Genomic DNA, 12,049 nt, shown 5'->3' with positions numbered 1-12,049 from the left:
AAGAAAAAAATATATTTCACTTTCAGTTTTACATTAAAAATATGCATTAAGCACGATTTAGTGATGAAATTTAACATTTCAACGGTTTACATTATTATTATTTTTTTATTGACAACATTCTTTAACAATTTTATTATTAAAAATCGTTTTAAAAATTAAAAAAAGTAACAAAATATATTATCAGACGTTGTGGAGATATATAAATATTGAAAAAGTTTTCTTCCTCTTTCATTATTCACCAAATTAATAAGCATCCTCTAATTTCAAGTTTAAGTTTAAAAATGTTTTCAATAAAAATTGTTTGTTCCTTTTTATTAATTTTGACAATTAATAATGTGTTTGCTGAGAACTGCGCTTACAGAGTAGGTAGAATAATAATAATTATAATAATAATAATAATAATAATAATAATAATTAATCAATAATTAATATTTTTATTATAATAGATAATTAATAAATTATTTTTTATTGTAATAAATAATTAATAATTTATTTTTTTATTGTAATAATAAAAAATGTTGCGTTGTCGTTTTACATGTTGCATGATTTCGTGAAAGAAAGTTGGAACATTCTTTTCTCCTTGGGGAAATTAAAAATTTCAATCTATTTAAATCGATTTACTTTCCATTGTTATTTATTTAATAAAAATAATTTTATGGAATCGAAATATTATTTGATTTGTAAATAGCGTTTACCAGCGCCAACTTGTCATCCAATAAAACGGGGTTTAAGTCCCACAGAGGAGAGAGAAATTCTTCAAAAGCACAATAAATTAAGAAGATTTTTAGCTTCGGGTGCAGAAAGACGTGGTGCGAATAATAGGGGTCAACCAGCAGCTGCATATATGCCAAATTTGGTATAATATTTAAATTTTTATAATTATAATTCTACTATACAAAATAATAATATTATTACTATAAACTTTTTTTTAAAGAGTTAAAAAATTTGTATAATTTATATTTTTTTATTCATGATTTTTAATAAAATTCTATTTTGCACTTCGAATAATATATTTAAAGAATACTGAATATTTTTTCATTATTAGTTTTCAGAAAATACTTGAAAAGAAATTAAATTTTGTTTTATTTTATAAGAAAATGAGAATTATTAATAGATATTATTGTTAAATACAGAAAACAAAAATTTATTTGATTCAAATAATCAATTACTTGTTTATTATCAAAAGGTTTTGAGCCAAATAACAATTCTTTGTTGCAAATAACAATTATTTTTAATGAAATAACAATTATTTTGAAACAAGTAAAATTTTTTTTGAACCAAATAAAACTGTTCTGAACCAAAAAAAATTTATTTGAACCAAGTAAAATTTATTTGAAACAAATTAAACTTTCTTAAACAAATCCAATTTATTTGAACCAAAATAAAATTTACTTGAACCAAAATAGATTTTTTTAACCAAAATAAAATTTATTTGAACCAAAATAGATTTATTTTTAACCAAAATAAAATTTATTTGAACCAAAATAGATTTTTTTAACCAAAATAAAATTTATTTGAACCAAAATAGATTTTTTTTCACCAAAATGAAATTTATTTGATCCAAGTAAAATTTATTTGAACCAAATAAAATTATTTTGAATGAAATAACAATTATTTTGAACAAAAATAACTGTTTTGAACCAAATAATTATTTAAATCAAATAAAATTATTCTCAACTAAATAACATTTTTTTAACCGAATAAAATTATTTTGAACCAAATAACAATTCTTTGTTCCAAATAACATTTCTTTGTACTAAATAACAATTATTTTGGATCTGTTTTGGACCAAATAACAATTTTTTTTTAACCAAACACAATTATTTTGAACCAAAGAACTATTTTAAACCAAATAAAATTATTTTGCACAAAAAAAAACCGATTTGAGCCAAATAAGAATTATTTGAACCAAATAAAATTATTCTGAACCACATAACATTTTTTAATCAAATAAAATTATTTTGAACCAAATAACAATTCTTTGTTCTAAATAACAATTATTTTGAACGAAATAACAATTATTTTGAACCAAGTAAAATTTTTTTGAACCAAACAAAACCATCCTGAACCAAATAAAATCTTTTTTAACCAAATAAAATTATTTTTATTTAATTTAATATAATTTAATATAATTAATTTAATAAATTTTTTTTCTGGATGTACAACAATGGGTATAAAATATAATTTTTCGTTCAAAGGTATGGGATGTAAAATTGAAAAACATGGCTCAAAAATGGGCTGATACTTGTAGTTATGCGCATGACATGTGTTTATTTCAAAGTAAGTAGACACAAGCTGATTATTTTCCACTCTGTCTACAATAATTTATTAATATCGTTAAATAATTATAGTATAATATTATATTTTCTTTTAAGATAATATGGGTCAAAATATGGGTTTCATTTCAAATAATGATGACAGCGTATTAATTTATACGAATATTGTTCAAGCATGGTATGATGAAGTAAAAGATTTTGATGGATCACAAGTAGAAGAAGTGAGGTAAGTACATGGATCAATAAAAATAAAAAAAAAAACTAATAACTAAAGTTCACAACTAAAATTAAAAATGTAAAAAGTAACAGAGTAATAAATAATAAATAATAAATAATAAATAATAAATAATAAATAATATAAATAATAATAAAGTAATAAATTAATAAAAAAATTATTTTTTGTACGCCTATAGTAAAACTTTTCTTTAATCAGAAAAAAAAGTAAAAAAGTATCAGAAAAAATGTATCTGATTCAGAACCTACTAAATTTTTTATTTGTTTTAAATAAATTTTAAATCAAAATTTTATTCGACACAGTCAAAAATTTTGTTTCAATCAAATAAAATGTATTCGAAACAATTAAAAAATTCAGTAAGTTAAAAAAATAATTAAATTAATAAAAAATTTTATTCGACACAGTCAAAAATTTTGTTTCAATCAAATAAAATGTATTCGAAACAAATAAAAAATTCAGTAAGTCAAAAAAATTAATGAACTTAGGTAATAATTTTATTCAACACAATAAAAATTTTTGTTTCAATCAAATAAAATTTATTCGACACAATAAAAATTTTTGTTTCAATCAAATAAAATTTATTTGAAACAAATAAAATATTTAGTAAGTCAAAAAATTCAGTTGTGAAATATATTTGGTTTCTGGGTGTAAATTCGCAATTTAAATATCTTTTATTAACTTTATTTACTTTTTAATATTTTATTTTTTTTTGCAGAAAATTTGGTTGGTCGGCTCACTATACACAAATGGCATCAGCAAATACCACAAAAGTTGGATGTGGTGCAATAGTCTATAAAGATGGTGGTTTGAAACGAATTCAACTTATCTGCAATTACAGTCCTTTTGTCAACATGGTTGGCGATGCACTTTATAAAAGGAGAAATTAAGAAAAATATACACATTTCTCTTTAATAAATAATAGTTAAATTTCAAATGAATTTTTTTCATTTTGAACAGATAAATATTTATTTAAAATTGACGAAAATATATTTCCAAACTCTTCGTATATATTGGTTTTGACTAAATAAATATTTCATTCAGTTTAAAATTAAAATTTGTCGAATTCATTTTTCCTACTCTTCCAAATCGTTTGTTTTTTAATATTTTTCCTTATTGAGGAAAAATAATTTCAAAATTTTTCTGTGTCAGTGGCAAATGTAAAAATATTATGAAATACAGAAAAATCATGATTTTCTAAAAATTAAACTTATGATTTATGAATCGTAGATTTATTTTCACTATATTTTAGTATTATTTTAGTATTTTTCATATTTTTTTAAAAATTTTTTATTATATTTTCTATTTATATTATTTATTTTATTTTTTTATATTTTTTATATTATTCTCTATTTTTATTATTATTTTTATTATTTCAGGGTTGCCACAAATATTTAATTAGTATTTTTCTGTAGGAATTAAAATTCTTCAAAATATTCAAATTCAAACCTTATTTTGAAATTCTACAACTTATAAGAATATTATTACAAAACATGAAGAAGGCGATCACTCCGAGTCTTCGACTCGGAATGATCGTCTTCTTCATGTTTTGTAATAATTTAAATTACCATAAAATTTTTCAAAAAAAAATAATTATTTACAAAAATCCTAACAAAATCCTTCGCAAGAATTCAATTATTTTTACAAGTAGTAAAATTTCTCAAAAAAATTCAATTATTTAAAAAAAATTTAATAAAATTCGTTACAATATTTCAATTATTTTCATAAATAATAAATTGATTATTCAGTAATTCATTTTTAAATCAATTTTTATTAGAAAATTCTGGAAAAATTCAATTATTTAAATTAAAAAATAAATAATTTATTGAATGATTAAATGTTTATTAAAATTGAATTCTCATAAAGAATTTTATCAATAAATTTTTAAATATTTGAATTTTTTTGACAAATTTTAATAAAATTTTTAAGAATAATTACATTTTTCGAGGAATTCTATTCAAATATTGTATAAAAAATAATTAAAATCCTGGGATAAGTTTTATTATTTATGAAAATAATTAAAATTTTCCCAAGAATTTTATTAAAATTTTTCTAAAATAATTGAATTTCGAAGAAGAATTTTATTATTTATGAATATACTTGAAATTTTGACAAGAATTTTTAAAAAATTTTTGAACATAATTGAATTTCTGCGAAGAATTTTATTACTTTTAAAAATAATTTAATTCTCACAACGAATTTCATTCAAGTTTATAAAAATAACTGAATTTCGGTAAAGAATTTTATTATTTATATCAATAAATGAATTCATGCAACGAATTTTATTTAAGTTTATAAAAATAATTGAATTTCGTTAAAGAATTTTTTTTTAAATAATTGAATTCTTGCGACGAATTTTATAAATATCTTTTTAAATAATTGATATTTTTCGAAAAATTTTATGAAATATTGTATTTTAAATAACTGAATTTCTGTGAAAATTAAAAACTTATGAAAATAATTGAATTATTTTAAAGAAATTTTTTAAAAATTGAATTCCTGTGAAATTTTGCCAAGAATTTTATTAAAATTTTTAAAAATAATTGAATTTTGATGAAGAATTTTATTATTTATAAAGATACTTGAAATTTTAATAAGAATTTTTTTTTTAATTTTTGAACATAATTGAATTTTTGCGAAGAATTTTATTATTTTTGAAAATAATTTAATTCTTCCAACGAATTTTATTCAAGTTTATAAAAATAACTGAATTTATGTAAAGAATTTTATTATTTATATAAATAATTGAATTTTTGCAACGAATTTTATTCAAGTTTATAAAAATAATTGAATTTCGGTGAAGAATTTTATTGTTTATAAAAATAATTAAATTCTTGAAAAGAAATTTGTTAAATTTTTTTAAATAATTGAATTCTTGCAACGAATTTTATAAAAATCTTTTTAAATAATTGATATTTTTCGAAAAATTTTATGAAATATTGTATTTTAAATAATTGAATTTCTGTGAAAATTAAAAACTTATGAAAATAATTGAATTATTTTAAAGAAATTTTTTAAAAATTGAATTCCTGTGAAATTTTGCCAAGAATTTTATTAAAATTTTTTAAAATAATTAAATTTCGATAAAGAATTTTATTATTTATAAAGATAATTGAAATTTTGGCGATAATTTTTTTAAATTTTTTATCATAATTGAAATTCTACGAAGAATTTTTATAACTTTTTGAAAATAATTGAATTTCTGGAATCATTTGTAACTTTTCCAAAATTCAATTTTTTTTTTAGTATTTTTAAATAAAATTCTTCTATTAATCTAGTATTTATGAAGATTGTATAAAAGTTATTCGTTAAATAATTCATAAGTCATAATTTTATGATAGTTCTTGGAAAATTAAGTTATTTAAAAAGAAATTATTGTCAGAAATAGAAAAAATTGAAGGTTTTGTATTAAAATTCGTGGTAATTTAATAGTTTATGAGTCAAACAAAAATAACATCAAAATTCAGAGTTTTCTCATAAATTTTGAAAATTCAATTTTTTCCAGTACTTTTACTAAAAATCCCTGACTTTTCTCTGATTTCCTTGACCAATTTTACTTTCCCTGACTTTTCCCTGATTTTTCCCTGACTTCCCTGACCTGTGGCAAGTAGATAAAGTATAATAAATAATTTATTATATTTTATCTACTTGTTTTATAATTTATTATTTTTATTATTCATTTTATTATTTTTTGTTTTCATTATTTCTATTATTATTATTTATATTTATTTTCCTTTTTTATTATTTTATATTTTTATTATTCTTTTCATTATTTATTTTATTTTTTCTAATTGTTTTCTTATTTTCTATTTTATTTAAATTTAAAAAAATGAAGGCAAAATATTCGACGAGAAAAATATAGCAATGTCAGAACTGTAAATCTGCAATATACAGAAGTTCTTCGGCACTAAAATATAAAGTTGGTGTAGTCTTGATAACACCCGTAACTTCTCCGAAAACCTGGTGTGTCTGGAGTTGATCTAGTTTCCCTTTCAACCATAATAAGTTGAGTTCTAATCCAGCAAATAACTTTTGCATGCGGAAATCTCTGTTTTAGAATCATTTCGCAAAGCCATTTAACAATTACTTTTGTTTTAGTCTCGCTGGTATGGCGCAAATCTTATTGCTATAGTACAAAAGAAAAAAAAATCTTTTCCCTATGGAAAAGTTTTCAAAACTATTAACGATTCTCGAAAATTCTTTTTTTCCTCATTTTAAAATAAAAAATTCTTTTTTTAGAATATTTCTATTACAGATTTTAGTCATAAATACAAAAAATAGGCAAATAAAAGCTCATGAAGCAAAGAAATTAATTCGCAAAATTTATAAGGAAGTTTGGAAAAAATCAACAATTCAATAACATTTGAACAATAACAATAACAATAACAATAACAATAATAAATAACAATAACAATAACAATAACATTTTTTAAAAAATATGACATTACATAAAATAAATTTAAATATTTTCCGTGTATATTTAAAAGATGAAAAAAGATTCTAATTCCTAGTTTAAAATAGAAAACTAAAGAACAACTTTTTTCTATTTGCAAAAAATTCTATGTTTATTGCTTCATCACGTAACGTTCATTATTTCATTCTACAGCTAAATTAGTTAATTTGCTTTATTGTTATACGACTCTAAATACACTTCTAAATACATTTCATATACATTACATTTACATTTCTAAACAAATCCTAAACAATTTTTCTGTTTAGTCAATTTTTCACTAGTTTCTTTTTAACTGCAGTCTTAGATAAATAAAAAAATAAATTTTGCAATCTTTGCGTTTAGGGAAAATTAACAGAAAAGTTTATTATTGTTTAATAAATAAATGCAGTTGCGGTGTGTATGCAACAATAAATTAATAAAGCTTCTCTTTAAAAATAAAAACAATACACGGAAAGAAAATTATATTAAATTTTGTAAAAGTGTTTCTCAATTTAGGGAAAAAGTGCATCAAACCGAAATTTTGGCATCAAAAATACTAAACAGTGAAAGGAATAATATGAAATTTAGTATAATAATATCAAATATCAAGAATTTTAATCTAACTTTACTAAATTTCAAATTATTTCTTTCACTTATTTAGTATTTTTGATACCAAAATTTCGGTTTGGTGCACTTTTTCCCTAAACTGTAAAAACTTTTACAAAATATATATGATATGTGTTAATATATGTAATAAATTTCCTCTCCGTGTACATTTCATTCTGTTAACAATATTTACAATATTTTAATCATAAAAACAATGAAAAATAAAGGAGTGGAAAAAAAGAGAGAGAAAATAAAATCGTTTAAGAAAAAAAAAATAGTTACTTTAGTTTTGTAAATATCTTTTTATGGAAATATTTAAATGTTATGAGAAAATCTGAAATACTTATAAATTTAATATTTAAATGTAAATCTTCCCCTCTGACAACATCTAACTTTTACATTTTAAGGAAAGTGAACTGAATGTTGATTTTATGATAATGAGCACCTGATAAAATTGTACGCAAATAAATTGCAATAATTAGATGGGACGTAAAAAAAAATTGGAGGTATAAAAGAACGTCAGAATGAATGCATAAGTAAGTTATATTGCGATTGAAACAGTAATTGAAGTTAAATCTGATTGCATGAAAAGCAAGATGACAATGTTACGTGGTTTTTGTTTTCTTTTTACAATTCTAACAATTGTTGTTCTAATAAATGGGCAAAATGACTATTGCAACATTTGTCGAGATCACACAATGTGCCGCTATACGGTAAGTAGACACATTTATTAATTTAATAAAGTGTTTATAATCAAAATAATAAACAGGGTTACCACAGGTCAGGGAAAATTGTCTTTTTTGTTTGCTTCATAAACTATGAAAATACCACGATTTCTAATACAAAACCTTCAATTTTTTCTAATTCTGACAATAATTTCTTTTTAAATAACTTAACTCTTGAAGAACAATCATAAAATTATTACCAATAAATTATTTAATGAATAATTTTACTTAAACATTTCAAAATTAATTGTATTTCAAAAAAGTTGCGTTTACAATCTTCATAAATAGATGAACTTCAAAATAAGGTTCAATTTTGAAATTTTAGAAAATTTTAATTTTTTTAATGAATTTAGTCAGAAATTTTAAAGAACTTAGAATTTTGACAAATTTTAATAATTCAAATTTTTCTAAATTTAGCTAAATTTTTTAATACATATTTAATTAATTATTAAAAATAATGGATTTACAGAAGAATTTTAGTTAAAAAAAAATTTAATTTTGAAGAAGTTACAAAACAAATGATTCCAGAAATTCAATTATTTTCAAAAGTAATAAAATTCTTCGCAGAAATTCAATTATGTTCAAAAATTTTTTAAATATTCTTGTTAACATTTTTATTATCTTTTTAAATAAAAAAATTCTTCTTCAAAATTCAATTATTTAAAAAAAAGGTTTATGAAATTTTTGGAAAGCATTCAATTATTTTCATAAATAATAAAATATTCACAGGAATTCAATTTTTTAAAACACAGTTTTTATAAAATTTTTCGAAAAAAATCCATTATTTAAAAAAAATCTTTATAAAATTCTTCACAAGAATTTAATGATTTAAAAACCATTTAATAAAGTTCTTTCACAAGAATTCAATTACATTTTTTTGTAAAGAATAAAATTCTTCTCGGGAATATTCAATTATTTTAAAAAATTTGAATAAAATTCTAAGCAAACATTTAATTATTTTCATAAATAGTAAAAATTTCACAGGAATTCAATTGTTTACAAATTTTTTATTTGCAATAATTCAATTATTTTCATGAATAGTACAATTTTTTACAGGGATTCAATTGTTTTCATAAATAATAAAATTATTTTTAGAAATTCAATTATTTTCATAGATAATAAAACTCATCGTAGAATTTCAATTATTTTGAATAAAATTTTAATCAAATTCCTCGAAAAATGGAAATATTTTTTAAAATTTTATTAAAATTCGTCAAAAGAATTCAATTTTTTAAAAATTTGTTGATAAAATTCTTTATGAGAATTTAATTTTAAGAAACATTAAATTATTCAACAAATTATTTATTGTTGTATTTAAATAATTGAATTTTCGCAGAATTTTTCTAATAAAAATTGATTTAAAAATGAATTTCATATTCATAATAGATTTGAGAATTCTCAAAGAACTTTTCCGAAAATTATTAAAAATAATTGATTTAAAGAAGAATTTTAGTTAAAAATTCTAGAAAATAATAATTGAATTGAAATGATGAAAATAATTTTTAACATAACAAAATATAAAATAATGCACTGAGAAAACAATATATTTGAATCAAACATAATTATCTTTGTTCTACAGTCAACCAAAAATTATCTTTGAATAAAAATACCGTTTAATTCAATTATAAAATATGTTTAATTCAAAACATATCTATTGGATGGCTCCTTATTTTTGAATTAAATAAAATTTTTTCTCAGTGTGATTTTATCATTACTTTAAAAATATTCTTATAAGTTGTTAAATTTAAAAAAAAGGTTTGAATTTGAATCTTTTGAAGAATTTCAATTTCTATGGAAAAATTATAATGAATAAATATTTATTTAAAATTGAAGTTATTGTTTTCGAATAATTTTACTATTAGAGAAATTTGTAAATAAATGTAATAGAAAATTTTTTTGAGTATCTAATTATTTTTAGAGTAAATCAGAATATTATTTAGGGTTAGGGAAAAAGTCAAAATTTTGTCTGGAAATCACGGAGGGACAAAATTAAATTTTTTTGGCAGCCCTGATAAATTTAATGTTAATTAATATAAAAAATAATTGAATTCTTTTAAAGTCATAATATAATTTATTTAATATTCTCATAGAACTTTTTTTTATTAAAATAAATTTGCTCTATAGAATCCACAACCAGTTTGTAGGGCAAGAGTATCATCTTTATCACCCGCACAACAAAATGAAATTGTGAATGTACATAATGAATTTAGACGACGAGTCGCTTCAGGAAGTGAATCACGAGGTAGACCTGGACCACAACCACGTGCCAGAAATATGCCAAATATGGTGAGAAAAAAAATAATCCCTTTTAATTATTTGCATCAAAATTTTATTCCATTCATTTTTATTCCTATTTTTTGGAAATTTATGTATTTTCTAATAATTTTGAATTAAATTTAGATTACAATTTCGATTTTTAGGGCAAAATTTAATAATATAAATTAATTCAATTTTCTCTTCAAGGCTTGGGATGGAGAATTAGCAACTATAGCACAAAGATGGGCTAATCAATGCAGATTTGGTCATGACACTTGTCGTAATGTTCGTAAGTATATTGAAAAATATTTTTTTTAAATAATAGAAAATAATAGAAAATAATATAAAATAATATAAAATAATATAAAATAATATAAAAAAATATAAAATAATATAAAAAAATATAAAATAATATAAAATAATATAAAAAAATATAAAATAATAATTAAAATAGAATAATGCAAAAAATGGTTCGTTTTAAAAAACAGTTATAGAATCAAATTGTAAAAAAAAAAATTTTTTCCTTTAAGGACGTTTTCAAGTTGGACAGAATGTAGCAACAGCATGGACAACAGGTTCAAATCCTTCATCATTGAGAAATTTAATAACAATGTGGTATGATGAAGTGGCTCAATTTGATCGTAACCAAGTTGAACGATTTGTGTAAGTAAAAAAAAAGAAAATTTCCAAAAATTTCTCACAAACAAAAAAAAAATTTGATTATTGAAACAACAAACTTTTGTGTTGAAACAATCACATAAATTTCTAATTACGCATTTCCTCTATTTCTAAAATTAATTATTGAAAAAAATATTTAATTATTGGAGAAAATAATTTATTTCTAAAAATACAAATTTAAATTTAAATTCTGAATTCAAATTTATCAAAAACTGAATTAATTGTTACTATATTAATTTTTTATTTGAGTAATTTAATCAAAAATGTTTTTCTTCGTTGATTTAGATTCAATATGAATACCGGACATTACACACAAATGTTGTGGGCTGCCAGTGTAAGAATTGGTTGTGGTTATGTTAATCACATGAATGGCAATCGAAACACTGTTCTATTAGTTTGTAACTATGGACCAGCGGGTAATGTCCGCGGAGGTAGAATGTACGATATTGCCCGCTAAACAGATTTCAGTGCTGCATTTCGAGAAATAATCCTTTTGAAAAAAAGGCAGAACACACTAACTTAGAAATTTATTATTTAAGAATATTCTTCTTTTTTTAATAACAAAAAATCTTTTGTAACCAAACAAAAAATAAACAAAATAATAAATTTAACATCTTCTTAATTTATTTACCAACGAAAAAAAATTAATGACAAAAAAATATTGCAGTAAATTCCTTCATATTAAATTTTACCTCAATTTTCTATAAATGACTATTTTTACTTGTCAAAAATAATAAGGAATTTAATTAACTATGTTTAATACTTAAATGAATGTCTCCCTTTCTGACAACGTTAAACTTTTACAATTAAGGAAAATGAACCGAATGTTGATTTTATGATAATG

General features: G+C 20.4%; 3 protein-coding genes across 3 annotated transcripts in view; 2 read left to right on the top strand and 1 right to left on the bottom strand.

Annotated features, from left to right (window-relative positions):
* The window catches only part of LOC122502537 (potassium voltage-gated channel subfamily H member 8-like), a 92,196-nt gene that overhangs the window by 32,563 nt on the left and 47,584 nt on the right, over positions 1-12,049 (bottom strand). The gene's annotated exons all lie outside the window — the stretch shown is intronic.
* Positions 201-3,565, top strand: LOC122502670 (venom allergen 3-like). Its single transcript, XM_043612834.1, has 5 exons — positions 201-362; positions 689-856; positions 2,199-2,280; positions 2,376-2,502; positions 3,227-3,565. The coding sequence occupies exons 1-5, from the start codon at positions 282-284 to the stop codon at positions 3,396-3,398; spliced, it is 630 nt and encodes a 209-aa protein (XP_043468769.1). The 5' UTR covers positions 201-281; the 3' UTR covers positions 3,399-3,565.
* On the top strand, positions 8,069-11,816 carry LOC122502626 (venom allergen 3-like). Its single transcript, XM_043612780.1, has 5 exons — positions 8,069-8,259; positions 10,396-10,557; positions 10,735-10,816; positions 11,058-11,190; positions 11,491-11,816. The coding sequence occupies exons 1-5, from the start codon at positions 8,131-8,133 to the stop codon at positions 11,660-11,662; spliced, it is 678 nt and encodes a 225-aa protein (XP_043468715.1). The 5' UTR covers positions 8,069-8,130; the 3' UTR covers positions 11,663-11,816.

Source organism: Leptopilina heterotoma, unplaced genomic scaffold (genome assembly GCF_015476425.1).
Source record: "Leptopilina heterotoma isolate Lh14 unplaced genomic scaffold, ASM1547642v1 Lhet_108, whole genome shotgun sequence".
Lineage (NCBI taxonomy): Eukaryota > Metazoa > Arthropoda > Insecta > Hymenoptera > Figitidae > Leptopilina > Leptopilina heterotoma.
Note: the sequence above shows the minus strand (reverse complement) of the source record. Positions and strands in the feature narration are given on the sequence as shown.